Source organism: Dromiciops gliroides, chromosome 1 (genome assembly GCF_019393635.1).
Source record: "Dromiciops gliroides isolate mDroGli1 chromosome 1, mDroGli1.pri, whole genome shotgun sequence".
Classification (NCBI taxonomy): Eukaryota; Metazoa; Chordata; class Mammalia; order Microbiotheria; family Microbiotheriidae; genus Dromiciops; species Dromiciops gliroides.
This window is the reverse complement of record NC_057861.1, coordinates 431,940,694-431,955,658: the sequence shown is the minus strand read 5'-3', so window position 1 is coordinate 431,955,658 and position 14,965 is coordinate 431,940,694. Positions and strand designations below refer to the sequence as shown.

General features: G+C 37.4%; 2 protein-coding genes across 2 annotated transcripts in view; one reads left to right on the top strand and one right to left on the bottom strand.

Annotated features, from left to right (window-relative positions):
* Positions 1-14,965, top strand: part of IQGAP2 (IQ motif containing GTPase activating protein 2) — a 350,559-nt gene that overhangs the window by 288,820 nt on the left and 46,774 nt on the right. The window contains exons 18-21 of the mRNA XM_043975838.1: positions 6,568-6,651; positions 7,978-8,049; positions 8,852-8,921; positions 10,192-10,400. Of these exons, the coding sequence (XP_043831773.1) occupies positions 6,568-6,651; positions 7,978-8,049; positions 8,852-8,921; positions 10,192-10,400 (435 nt within the window). The remainder of the gene's footprint in view (positions 1-6,567; positions 6,652-7,977; positions 8,050-8,851; positions 8,922-10,191; positions 10,401-14,965) is intronic.
* The window catches only part of F2RL2 (coagulation factor II thrombin receptor like 2), a 58,735-nt gene that overhangs the window by 38,324 nt on the left and 5,446 nt on the right, over positions 1-14,965 (bottom strand). The gene's annotated exons all lie outside the window — the stretch shown is intronic.

The window sequence follows — 14,965 nt, the reverse complement described above, 5'->3', positions numbered from 1 at the left end:
GCATTTTCTATCATGAGTCCTTTGGAATTATCTTGGATCATTGTATTGCTGAGAAGAGCCAATCTATCACAGTTGATCTTCACCCTGTGTTTTATTTTTAAGTCAAAGTCCATGGTTGCATACTCTCTGTAAGATTCAGCGATTTGACTGATGAGACTATCAAGAGTGGTAGTGGTTTTATTCCTAATTTCTGCTTCAGACTAGCACATCAAGCTAATTTGCTATCTGATTAGAAAAGTTCCTAATAGTCTGGTAGAGAATCAGGTATATGGCTAGCTCCTTTCTCTTCAATCAATTAATTGAAAAGCATTTATTAAGCACTAATTATGTGCCAGGCACTATGCTAAATTCTGGGGATAATAATAAAGCAAAAAATGTAATCCATGCACTCCAGGAACTCACGTTCTAATGAATTTATTGATGAATTGTGAATTCTTTGTAGTCAAAATAAAGGAGGGTGTTTTTTTTATTTTATTCCATGGAGGAGGAGAATTAGGCACCTACATATGTAGGGAAAGGTACTAGTTTTGAAATTGAGTGACTCGTAAAGGTAGGGGTTGCCAATAGCAGAAATATGGAGGTCAGGAAGAAGTGAAGGTTTGCCCTGCCAGGTGATGACTTTAGTTTGGGACATACTGGATTTAAGGTACTGGTAGGCTGTTGACAACCTAAAAGCTGTCCCAGATCTAGCCACAGTGTAATAGTGTATCTTTTTCTTTGTAGTCTCACCAAGATTGAATGTTATTATAACTAAGTTTTTCTCTTGATGGCCAAAAGTTTGAACACTTTTCATTTCACTCATAACAGTTTGTATTTCTTTTTTTAAGAACAGCTTGTTCACATTTTTTGACTACTTATCTACTTGGAAGTTGATCTTAATCTTATAAAGTTATTTCATTTCTGAGTAAGAAATGTCTTACAGGCGGCTAGAGAAATATTTCTTAAATTTTTTACTTTATATTGGCAAAACTTTGTCAGCACATTTTTGGGGCCTTACACTAAGTGATTAAATTGAATAAAGCACATTGATGGTTCCTCCTCTGATGTTTACTGCCTTGTGATAGTAAAATAATTCCATATTCTTGGGCCTCACTTTCTTAATTTGTATTATGAGGAGGACTTTTTAAAAGTTGATCTCTGGAGTGCCTTCTAGCCCAAAGTTACATTTAAATTCCATGGATGAAAATGATAAACTATGGATAAGGTTAAAGATAAGAATCGTAGCATGCGGGGCAGCTAGGTGGCGCAGTGGATAGTGCACCGGCCTGAAGTCAGGAGTACCTGAGTTCAAATCCGGCCTTAGACACTTAACACTTACTAGCTGTGTGACCCTGGGCAAGTCACTTAACCCCAATTGCTTCACTTTAAAAAAAAAAAAAAAAAGAAGAATCGTAGCATGCAATTAGAGGTCTCTCTCCAGATAAACAGCTATCCATTAATATTTTAAGGTATGGTTATTCAACTATCTATGAAGTCACCTAACTCTAATATTACTTGGTCCCCATTTCTCTGTCCAGTCATCATGAAATTATCAGATGCTTTGTTGCAATCGAGATATGTAATCAAGTACCATTTTCTGTCACTTTCTTGAGCCACCAGTCCAATATTTCAGGTTGTTTTTTTTTTTAAGAAAAGTAGGTTAAACTTGGCATGACTTTAATTTATTTATCCATTCAACAACCAAATATTAAATACTTGCTGTGTCTAATGCATTGTAATGCATAATATCACCTAAGTGCATTTTAGGAATGGAAAGTAGAGTATGAGGTCCAAGGAAGAAAGTTGTGAATTACAGTGGGATCATGAAGGATGGAAAAGTTGACACTTGAATTAGACTTTAATCACAATATGTAACAAATTAGTAAATTCTTCATCATTGGGAACTCCATCAACACAGTTTTCAGCTCACCCAAAGGGTGATACCTAATAAGCAGATTAAAAGAATATGGAAGGGGCAGCTAGGTGGTACAGTGGATAGAGCACCGGCCCTGGATTCAAGAGTACCTGAGTTCAAATCTGGCCTCAGACCCTTGACACTTACAAGCTGTGTGACCCTGGGCAAGTCACTTAACCCCAATTGCCTCACCAAAAAAAAAAAAAAGAATATGTAATAGTTTATTTGTCAAATCTATGGATAAGGGGAAAATTGAGGACCAAAGAAAATATAAAGAGCATTAAAAATGTAAAATAGATCATTTCAATTACATAAATTTTTAGAATTGCACAAAAAACCAATGTAACCAAAATTACAAGGAAAGCAGAATACTAGGGGAAAATTTTTTATAAAGTATCTCTATAAAAGGTCTCATTTCTCAAATTTATAAAAAATACAAGTTATTCCCCCATTTGATAAATGGTCAAGGGATATGAACAGGCAGTTTTCATACGAAGAAACCAAAGCTATCTATAGTCATATAAAAAAATGTTCTCAGTCACTATTGATTAGAGAAATGTAAATTAAAACAACTCTGAGGTACCACCTCATACCTATCAGATTGGCTAATATGACAAAAAAGTAAAATGCTAAATGTTGGAGGAGACGTGGGGACAATGGGATACTAATGCGCTATCGGTGGAGTTGTGAACTGGTCCATCCATTCTGGAGAGCAGAATGCCCAAAGGGCTATAAAATTATGTATACCCTTTGATCCAGCAATACTATAACAGTTCCTTTTTGTGGTATCTAAGAATTGGAAATCAAAGGGATGCCTATAGATTGGGAAATGACTAAACAAGGTGTTGTATGTGATTATGATGATATATTGTTATGTTACAAGAAATGATAAACAGGATGATTTCAGGAAAACCTGGGAAGATTTACATGAACTGATGCAAATGAAGTTAGTAGAACCAGGAGAACATTGTACACAGTAACAGCAATAATGTATGATATAGAACTGTGAGTGACTTAGTTATTCTCAGCATTACAATGATCTAATGCAATTCTTTTTTTTTCTTAATAAAAGTATTTTATTATTTTCTAGTTACATGTAGAGATAGTTCTAAACATTTGTTTTTATAAGATTTCCAGTTTCAAATTTTTCTCCCTCCCTCCCACCTCCCCAAGACAGCAAGCAATCTGATATAGGTTATATATGTACAATCGCATTAAACATATTTCTGCATTAGTCATGCTGTGAAAGAAGAATCAGAGCAAAAGGGAAAAACCTCAAAAAAGGAAAACAAAAAAGTAGAAATAGTATGGTTCAATCTTCATCTAGATTCCACAGTTCTTTTTTTTCTGGATTTGGAGAGTTTTTTCCATCATGAGTTCTTTGGAACTATCTTGTACCATTGTATTGCTGAGAAGAGTCATGTCTATCAGTTGGTCAACACAAAATGTTTTTGATACTGTGAACAATGTCCTCCTGGTTCTGCTCATCTCACCCAGCATCAGTTCATGTAAGTCCTTCCAGGTTTCTCTGAAATCTGCCTGCTCATCGTTTCTTCACATTGATTTTTTTTTTAAAACTTTGTGTTCTAAATTTTCTTCCTCCCTCCTCAACCCACCCTATGGAATCAAGCAATTCAGTATAAGTCATACATGTGCAGTTATGTCAATCATCTTCACATTAGTCAAATTGTGAAAGAAAATAGAATAACTTTAGAAAGAGGAACTAACAAATAAAATTATACTTCAAACTGTATTCAAATACCATCAGTTCTTCCTCTTTTGATGGTTTGCATTTTTCATATGTCCTTCTGATGGCATCCTGGTTATCATTTCTTTCACAGTTATTATTGCTAACTATATTACCCTCCATCCTATTCCCTCCCCTTGATATTTACTGTTTTCTATCTTCTTTCACCCTATCCCTCTTCGAAAGTCTTTTGCTTTTTACTGCCCCTGCCCCAATCTGCCCTCACTTCCTTCACCTCTCTCCTCTTTTCCCCTTCCCCTTCCACTTTCCCTCAGGGCAAAATATATTACTATACCAACTTAAGTGTTTATATTATTCCCTCTTTGAGCCAATTCTGATGCAAGTAAGGCTCACTCACTGCCCCGCTCCTTCCCCATTTTCTCCTCTACTCCATAAGCTTTTTCTTATTTCTTTTATGTGAGCCACTTTACACCCTTCTACCTCTCCCCTTCCCTTTCTTCCAGTGCATTCCTCTTATCCCTTAACTTTATTTGAAAGATGTCATCATGGGTCAGCTAGGTGACACAGTGGACAAAGCACTAGCCCTGGACCTAGGAAGCCCCCTGAGCCCAAATGCAGCCCCAGACATAAGCCACCCCACCCTGCCTTCCCCACAAAAATCAAGGATAAATGCTTTACAGATATCATCCCTTCGTATTCAATTCACACCTATGCCCTATGTCTAAGTATATTTCTTTCAACTGCTCTAATACTGATAAAGTTCTTAAGAGTTGGAAGTATTATCTTCCCATGCAAGAATGTAAACAGTTTAACCTTTTAATGTTCTTCATGATTTCTTTTTCCTGTTTACCTTTTTATGCTTCTCTAGGGTGTTGTATTTTAAAGTCAAATTTCCTATTCAGTTTAGGTCTTTTCATCACAAATGCCTGAAAGCCCTCTTTTTCATTGAAGTCCATTTTTCCCCTGAAACATACTCAGTTTTGCTGGGTAGGTGATTTTAGGTTGTAGTCCCAGTTCCTTTGCCCTCCAGAATATCATATTCCATGCCCTCCAGTCCTTTAACATAGAAGCTGCTAGATCTTGTGTTATCCTTACTGTGGCTCCACAGTATTTTAATTCCTTTTCTCTAGCTGCTTGCAATATTTTCTCCTTGACCTGGGATCTCTGGAATTTGGCTATAATGTTCCTGGAAATTTTCCTTTTGGGATCTCATTCTGGAGGTGATCAGTGGATTCTTTCAGTTTCTGTTTTACCTTCTGATTCTAGAATATCAGGACAATTTTTCCTGACAATTTCTTGGAAGATGATGTCTAAGCTCTTTCCTTGATCATGGTTTTCAGATAGTCCCATGATTTTCAAATTATCTCTCCTGTATCTATTTTCCAGGTCAGCTATTTTCCAAGGAAATATTTTCATGTTGCCCTCTATTTTTTTTATTCAATTGCATTTGCTTTACTGTGTCTTGGCTTCTCATAAAGTCACTAGCTTCCATTTGTTCAATCCTAATTCTTAGGCAATTATTTTCTTTAGAGAGCTTTTGTATCTCCTTTCCCATTTGGTTTTTTAAGCTGTTGACTTTTTTCTCATGACTCTCCTGCATCACTCTCATTTCTCTTTCCATTCTTTCCTCCATCTCTCCAAATCTTCCTTCTATTTCTCCTACTTTCTCTTCAAAGTTAGTTCTCTTTGAGCACTTCCATGGTCTGAGACTAATTCATTTTTTTTTTTGGAAGTTTTGGATGTTGGAGCTTTGACTTTGTTATTATCTTCTCCTGAGGTTATATTCTGGTCTACCCCTCCCCCAAAGAAGTTGTCTGTTGTCCACTCTTTTCTTTGCCTACTCATCTCAAGCTGAGAGCAGATTTCTGATTGAAATCTGATTCTCTATGGTCAGAAGCTTGGCGTGCCTGTGACCCTCCCCCACTGGACCGCCACCACTTGATTCGGCCCACTGGTTCAGAACCAGGGGGCTTCACCCCAAGTCCAGCAGAGACTGCATCCTTTTCACCCCAGCCAACTGCTGAACCCCCTCACCAGATCATGAACTGAGCCTCAGAAAAAGCTGCTGGTGCCAAAGACTCTGAGGTGCTGGAGGGGTGGTCTGTTCCTGACTGGATCTGGGCCATACACTGAACTCCCCTCTCACCCCGATCAGCAGGTGATCCTAATTGCCATCTTTGGCTGGAAAATAGTCTCACTCTGTTCTTATGTGAATCAGGCTGCTCTGGGGTTTTTTGGGTTTTTTTATGGCATTATTTGGGAGTGAGTGGAGGGTTTATCGGGAACTTGCCGGAGTCACAGCCTCTCCTCCACCATGTTCGCTCCACCTCCTTGACCTAATGCAATTCTTAAGGACTAATGGAGGAAGCATCCAGAGAAAAGAGCTGATGTTATCTGAATAAAGATCGAAGCTTCCTTTTTTCCCTTTTTTCTTTTCTTCCTTTTTTCCTTTCTTCCTTTTTTCCTTCCTGCCTTCTTTCCTTCCTTCCTTTTTTCCCTTTTTTCCTTCCTGCCTTCTTTCCTTCCTTCCTTAAGTCTTCTTGCACAAAATGACTAATATGGAAATGTTTTACACGGTTGCACGTGCATAACCTATATCTGATTGCTTACTGCCTCAGGAGGGGAGAGAGGGAGGGAAGTTGGACCTCAAGACTTTTTTTAAATGTTTAAAATTTTTTTAATATGTAATTGGGGGGAAATAAGGTATTATATACATATTTTTTTTAAAAGTGAGCTTTATCCCCTGCCCCCCTGTACCAAAGCCCATTACTAGAAACCATGTCCAGGGTGTTGAGATCATGGAAGTTTGCCCAAGATGAAAGAATCCCACATTGACACGCCTATGTATATTTTCCACCAGTACTTCCTAAAGGAAATTGCTCATGTTTCTTTTCTTTTCAGTATCAGTAACTTCACTGCAAGTAAATAAAAACTATAATCTGCCTTTGCTTTCTTTTTTCTATAGGCTCTCTGGAGGGGCTATAAGCAGCGGAAAATTTTTGCTGAGAGGAAGAAACTGCTTGCCGATAATATTTCTTCTGTTATTAAGGTAAAGATTCATCTGAGACCTAAGTGCAGCAGACCGATCTTTTTACCTCTCTCTAACTGATTCTCTAGTCCATTCACCATAGTATATATTTCAAGTCTTCTCTTTTCTCCTCAAGCCACCAATCACAGCCCCAAACCAATTTGAGGAGAACCTTAACCCATACCTCACCTTCCCTACAAAAAAAAAAAAATGAGGTCATTTGCCAAGAGCTCCATTTTCTCCCATTCTCATTTCACTTTCCTCTGATGTCATTCCTCACTCTCTCCTCCATACTAGTCTCTGATCAATAGATGGATCTTCTCTTGCCAAGATCCACTCTACTATCCTCTCCCAATCTCTTCTAACAGATTACTCCCATTATCATCTCACTTCTTTATCTAATCTTTAATCTCTCCCTATCTATTGGCTCTTTCCCTGCTCCCTACAAATTCTTCCATATCTCCACCCCTCTTGACAAAATTGTCACTAGATCTTACCATCACAGACAGTGGACAGCCATGTTCTTGTGTCTTTCTTCCTCTTCTTTAGTCTTTCCTACACAGACGGTGTAGTCATAGAGAACTTATCTTTCCTCTCAGAAAATTATTGGCTAAAATTGGGAGGTTGGTATTCCCTTGTCAAGCAAGGCCCCTCCACTATGTAGGCAAGAGTGAAAATAGCACAGCTAGGCTTTTCTTTTTTGGGGGTGGGGTGGGGCAATGAGGGTTAAGTGACTTGCCCAGGGTCACACAACTAGTAAGTGTCAAGTGTCTGAGGACAGATTTGAACTCAGGTCCTCCTGAATCCAGGGCCAGTGTTTTATCCACTGTACCACTTAGCTGCCCCCACAGCTAGGCTTTTCAAACAAACCCAGACTTAGAGAGAAGACTTTCACTTTAGTCAGATTTAGCCTCTGATTGTAGCCTCAGACAAATCTCTTGCCTCTTGGAAATTTCCTTCTCGCTCTTTTTTTGTTGTTGCTGAGGCAATTGGGGTTAAGTGACTTGCCAAGTGTCTGAGCCCGGATTTGAACTCAGGTCCTCCTGACTCCAGGGCCGGTGTTCTATCCACTGTACCACCTAGCTGCCCCTTTCTCTCTATTTTTAAATGCCTTAAGAGTTAGGATGCCTTCCTCCTACCTATCTCATAGGAGTTATGAAGAAAAAAAGAGTAACATATAAAGTGCTTTTGTCTGCCTTAGAAGAAATACAATGAAAGATGTGGAAGGAAAAATAAATATTATTTTCCAAATGACATACTTTTTTGATATAATATACAATATTAGTATTCATTTTAGAAAAAAACTGCATGAAGTTTTCTTGAATTTTCTGTTACTTCTCTTTTTAGATTCAGTCCTGGTTCAGAATGGTATCAGCAAGAAGGCGTTACCTTGCACGACAACGTTATTTCAGAACAAACGTAAGAGAATTTTTTTCCTTCTTGATAAGTGATAAAACTCATCACTATCAGTATATGGTAGAGATGACTAGACTTTAATGCTTCAGTGAATCCATGATCCTAGTGATGTAAATATCAATAGCCACTCATCCACACATCCTTATCCTGTATGGGATTCTTGTCCGTGTTCTCCCATAAATCCTCCATGAAGCCTTTGCCTAATATTTGGGACCACTTCATCTAGGTCTCCCTCTGCTGGGGGCACAGTTTAGTAATTGGGCTGTGTCTCTTGTATACCTTAATCTTGCCACATGACTGCTCTACTTTTCTGATTAGGCATGACATTATTTACATATAGTGAAATCTCACAAATTTGGACTTGTTGGTGGGAAAGTCAGGTTTTCCTTTGGAAACCACCAAATTATGGTACATTCATATGTGTATATTTAAAGACTTGAGGTTATATTATCTTCAGTAACTACAGTAACTACCTAATAATGTTTATTTTGTTAATGTGCTTCCCTTGAGAAGATTGTAAGCACTGGGAGAGAGGGAGCTTTTTAATAAATAGATACATTTTAATTAGTGCTACATTTACATACTAACTATACTGAAGTCTTTAAACAGTTCATAAGAGATTTCTGCACTTTTCCTTTCATTTCATTTACACTATTCATTCGTTTAGACAAAGGAAAGAAAAATCTTACCCAGCCACTGTCCCTGTGTCACATATTGCAAATTTAGGTGTGTTAAAATTAATGATAACTTGCAGTACTGAGGATTTGCCTTTTTCTGAGTTGTGACTTTTCTCAAATTTTTCCAGATTGATAAAATTGTGAAACTTCAGTCCCGTATAAGAGCATTCAAAGCTAGAGTTGACTATAAGATGCTGGGTAAGTATAAACCTTTTGGAAATAGAGCATGGATTCTTAAAGGAACAAGCAAGCACAAGTTGAGTTCCCTGATTATTCCTCTTTAGCCGATTGTTGTAAGAGTAGGATTTGGCAGAGAGATATTTATCTCGGAATATGCTTGTCATCCCTAGTGTTCATAGGAAATAGAAACTGTGTTGTTACTCCTTTTTCATTTTAAATTAAATTAATTTAATTTAATTTATTTTTGTTAAGGGGAAAATAGATTTCATTTTTTCTAAAGAGATTTAATGACATTTTTTATGTTCAGTTTGAGTTCAAGAGTCAGTGATATACTAAAAGATGTATGAGCTTGGAGATTGTCCACCTCTACATTAATTTTATCTTTTATCAGCCTTCTGGCTGACCTGTGCTTTTGAAGGAGATCACTGCTGAGAGGTGAGGAAGAGCCTCATGTGTGAGCTGTAGTGTAGTGTGGGGATGGGGAGAGTGGAGCAACAGGACTGTACATGAGACCTTGGGTGAGTCACTTCAGTTTTCTATACCTAGGTTTGCTTACCAACAAAATGAAAAAGGGAGTTAGATTAAAATCTCTAAGGTTATCTTCTTCTAAGGCTATGATCCTAAGATAAATGAGCATGGTATAGATAGAAAGAAATAGTGGTATTCATGGTCAGGAGCATCTATTTCTTTTAAAATTAAAACAAAACACTCACAACATGTAATAAAACCATGGTAATATAATTACCAAAAAATGCAAAAAGACCTCTACAAAGCAAGTGATGATAGTAGAATAAGAACAACCTGTAAATTTATTCTCACATATTAAAAAAAAACAATGGAAATAATAATGGAAACATAAAAGTATGTACATCGATTTGGAAGAAGATGGAGCAAATGTATTCTTTTATTCTTTGTTAGAAGTATACATGGATATGTCATGCATATGTATATCTGTCCATAAGTGTATGTATGTGTTTAACATGTACATTTAATTATTTTTAAGTCCATAGTTTAAATTTTAGGATTTTATTTGAGATTTGCCCTATGTAGATTTTGATTATGTGTTCAAATAATATTTGTTTTGGGGGGTACATGTCATTATATTGCTGTTCCTGTTTTTCTTGTCCAGATTTAAAAGAAGCAGAAATGGTCAAATAGCCAACTAAGTACTTTTCTTAACATGTGGTTCAAAGGTTCAAACAACCAATGTCTAATTTTCCCACCTGTAGGCAGGCACGGGGACCATGCAAACAAATTAAAACTATGTCTGCTTCTCCTTTTCCTGCAGTGAATGACAAAAATCCTCCTTTGTCTGTTGTGTGCAAGTTTTCTTATCTGATGGACCAAAGTGACTTAGATTTAGAAGAAGAACTGGAAAGAACAAGATTAAGAGAGCAAGTAGTTACCAAAATCAGGGCTAATCAACAGTTGGAAAAAGACCTGAACTTGATGGACATTAAGATTGGACTGCTGGTAAAAAACAGGATCACTCTGCAGGTCAGTAGGATTTTCCCTAACTCTTGTATAGTTAAAGTGTATATAGAGAAGTCATACACACATGCGCACAAAAGACATACATATAGACATGTGTGTATATTTATGCTGGTCCATAGTACATATAAACAAACAAACTGAGGCATCTGTATGATATTGGGGGAAATTCTGGATTTGGATTCAAGGCCTACATTTGAAGCCTAGACTTACTTACTACTTAACGGCAGAAGGCAGCTGGTGATGTAGTTAATTGGTGGGTCAGACATAAATTCAAACCTGGATTAAAATGTTTATGTCATCCTGGGCAAATTGCTTAACCCATTTGCCTCAGTGACCTCAACTGTAAAATGCAGATAATAGTACTTACCTTTCAGGTTTTGTGAGGATCTGATGGGATAATATTCATAAAATGTCCTTAGCACAGTCCCTGGCACATAATAGGCCCTATATAAATTCTTACTCTTTCTTTCCCAAAGTTTGGTACGTTATTTAATGGCTGTTGTCTCAGTTTCCTCATCTGTAAAATTAGGACCTTGGAATAGATGATCTTTCAGTTTCCTTTGAGCTCATAATCATGTGCTTCTAGGAGGGCTGACCCGCATGCCTCATATTAACACTCTGAAAAAGCTCATGAAGTAGTGGCAGTGAGGCAAAAATGGCCACTTGTTCCAGATTCTGGCTTAGGAAGAAAACCAAACAACCCAACACCTACTTATACTGTATGTTCCAAAAGTTTTACTGTAGTTTTAAGCTCTTAAATTAAAGCTTAATATGGGGTAGCTAGGTGGCACAGTGGATAGAGCACCAGCCCTGGATTCAGGAGGACCTGAGTTCAAATCCGACCTCAGACTAGCTGTGTGACCCTGGTCAAGTCTCTTAAGCCCAATTGCCTCACACCAAAAAAAAAAAAAAAAAAAAGAAAGCTTAATAGCATTAATTGAAAATGAAAGCCTTTTTTCTTTATTGTTGTTCAGTCATTTCTCTTGTGACTCTATTTGGGGTTTTCTTGGAAAAGATACTACAGTAGTTTTGCCATTACCATTTCCAGCACATTTTACAAATGAAGAAACTAAGGCAAACAGAGTTCAGTGATTTGCCTAGGGTCATACAGCTGTTATGTGTCTGAGAACAGATATGAACTCAGGCCTTCATGACTCCAGATGCCCCTGATTTCCCTATTAAAGCTTAAAATGGTACCAAGACATTTCAGAAACCTTCGGTCTATATTTCACACCAAGCTTTCTACAAAGGAGTTCTGAATGGGGAAAGGGAAGGATGGAATGGGAGTCCTGTATGCAGCCCTGGGAACAAAGGAACTGATGGCAAGGACCAATTGATGGCAAGTGGCTGGACATTACCAAGGCCTAATTCAAATAAGCAAGCATTTTTTTCAGTACCTATTGTATACAAGCCATCATAATAAGCACTATTGCAATAGGAGTAAAAAAAATACTCCCCTGCCTTACAATTTACATTATACCATAAAGGGAGGTGGTAGTGGTGGATTAGAAAATGTATACAAATAAGCCTAAATAAATAAAATAAATAAATAAACCTAAAAGGTAAAGGGGGAGAGAGGAAGCACTAATAACTGGAGAAATCCTAAGAGACTTCAAAGAGAAGGTAACAGGGCTAAAGGGGTAGGGAGAAGCCTTATTGTGGAGCACCTTCTAAACAACAGTAGGCTCTTGGGAGTCAATTTCTTTGTGTGTTTGTGTGTGTGTGTGTGTGTGTGTGAGAGAGAGAGAGAGAGAGAGAGAGAGAGAGAGAGAGAGAGAGAGAGAAAGAGAGAGAGAGTGAGTGAGTGAGTTTTGCCTAAAAAAAATCATAGACTCAGATGAAGTGAAACCCTACTAAGTAAGAAAGTTGTTTTCTCCCCTCCATCCTTCCTTTCTCCATCTAGGAATTTACACTATAGCCTTTTTAACTCTGCTCTCAGCAGGTGGGACAGGGTTGCCTGATACTGAGCCATTTGGTTCTGGAGTACTGCTTCAGGCACTTTTTTTTGTTTGGTTTGTTTTGAGGCATAAAATCAGAATAGGTTGGGGACAGCTAGGTGGCACAGTGGATAGAGCACCGGCCCTGGAGTCAGGAGTACCCGAGTTCAAATGCAGCCTCAGACACTTAACACTTATTAGCTGTGTGACCCTGGGTAAGTCATTTAACCACAATTGCCTCACTTAAAAAAAAAATCAGAATAGGTTAGATGTTTGTCATTGCTTCCTGCCATTCTTTTCCTTCCCTTTTCCAAATAGCTAGATACCTCAGTGCTTTATAGAGTAGAACACTCTGCTAAAGAAAAAATATTAATACAAAAGTATTAAATTACTAAGGAATTCAGAAGCTAGCTGTAGCTATTACAAGAGTGCATCTACTTCCTCACTGCCATATAAAACTCTCAGGCAATAAAGTGTCTACATTCAGTCACCTCTTTCTTCCTTCTCACTTAGGCTCTTAGATTGTACTGCCTTTTTTTTTTTTTTGTCTTTGTATCCTCACTGCCTAAAACCAATAGCAACAACAGTAGGTGCTTAAAACTTATCTGATTGAACTAAATTCAGTTACAATAATTGCACCACTTCTGGGTAGAAGGGAGGTATTAGGAAAACAGGCATGATTGTAAATAGAAAAGGTATGGTAGATTTGATGGCAGCCTTGGAATCAAGAAGCTCTGGGTTCAAGTCTCAACATAGTCACATTGGTGGCTGTGTGACTCTGGGAAAGTCACATAACTTCTTGGTTCCTCCAGACAACTAACTGAGTTGCAGCACAATTGCTAAGCTGTTTTGGTCAAGGGAGTTTTCTCCCTTACAGAAATAAAATTGTAGGTGCAAAAGGAGGGGAGACCTGGGGAGGAAGGGGTGGCCTACAATTGAATATCCCATTTCCCAACTATAAAAACACCTCATTGTATAGAATTTATATAATTTTCCAAATTTTCCTGAACAGTGGTATATGATTTTAAAATTTAGCATTGTTTTAGTCAAATGAGAACTTCAGGAAGGTACCTCTTGTTATTTTTAAACCCCAAAGAAGTTTATCATGTTCTCATCATTGTGTAAACAGGAAATGTTTTACTGCCTAAAAAAGGCTTGGTTGTAAAATTGTAAATAGTTTAAATACTTGAAACCTCCTAGGAGCCCAATGTAGCAAACTGTCCAATCTTTAGAAAGGTTTGGGATTTAAAAACTTTCTGGAGAATGGATTGATGGTACTTCATGAAAGACAAAAACTAGAAATCTCATCTATTACAGCATCACCTCTTACAGAATTCTTTTAGGATTTTCTGAATATATGAACTATCATTCATAGAGGTACTTCAACTCTGGGGGTACTTACTGAGTGATGATATTGCTTGGTTTCTGAGTACCATGAACTTGTCTTAGCATATTCAAGCAAGGGACATTTTAATATCTCCTATAAACTTCAGTATTTAGTGTGTATTATATTAAGTCAATATAATGGCTATAGGGACAGATTGTTTTTGTTTTGTTTCCTTTTGTTTTGCAGGGCAATGAGTTAAATGACTTGCCGAGGGTCACATAGCTAGTAAGTGTCAAGTGTCTGAGGTTGGATTTGAACTCAGGTCCTCCTGAATCCAGGGCCAGTGCTTTATCCACTGAGCCACCTAGGTGCCCCCAGAATATTTTTTATTTAAAAATAAGGATAATTCTCTTATTACATAGATGCAAGACTGATTAATTATTTTAAAATCAGGATTTCTTCAAGTCAGCAAGTAAAGCATTATTTATTACATGTTTATTTTGTGCAAGGATTGTACTATGCATAATGTCCCAAGCAAGTGGGGATATGGACATGAAGTAAGGCATCCTTCTGTCCTCAAAGATATACCTACCAAAGTAGGACTGAAGAGTCATACAGCTCTTCCTTACTTAAATCTAATTCACACATAAGTCAAGACATCACTCTGTGAAGTCATTGGTCCTTCTCAAAGATGAAGGACAAACAATAATAACAAAAACTAATAATGAATAATAATAACAACTATAATAATATTTATGTGGCATTTTAAGGTTTACAAAGCACTTTATGTACTTTATCTCATTTTTTTCTCACAACAGTTTGGTGAAGTAAGTGCTATTGTAATTCCCATTTTACAGATGAGGAAACTGAGGCATAGAGAGATTAAGTGATTTGCCCAGGGACATATTTAAGACATGATTCAAACTCAGGTCTTCCTGTATCCAAATCCAGAACTGTAGCTACTTTGTCACCTAGCTGCTTAGCTATATCCTCTATTATGTAGATTATTTTAATACAAAATAGAATATTCTAAACACATAAGAGACGTACACAGTTCAGGCGTTTATAAGAGAAATGAGATCCTGAGTAGATTTTGCCTAATTGTGCAAATAGAGATGAATTGGAACAGTTTATCTTAAGGTGAAAGGAAAATGGAAAAGGAACTCCAATCTGTCGTTAGGAGTTGAGAGCTGAAAAAGTCTCTCTGGGCTACAGGAGAAGAATTAAAATGGAATTCATAAAGGATGATACGCAGAGGAGCTGGTAGCAGTGATAACTGTCATGAACTATAAGGTCACAGGCTG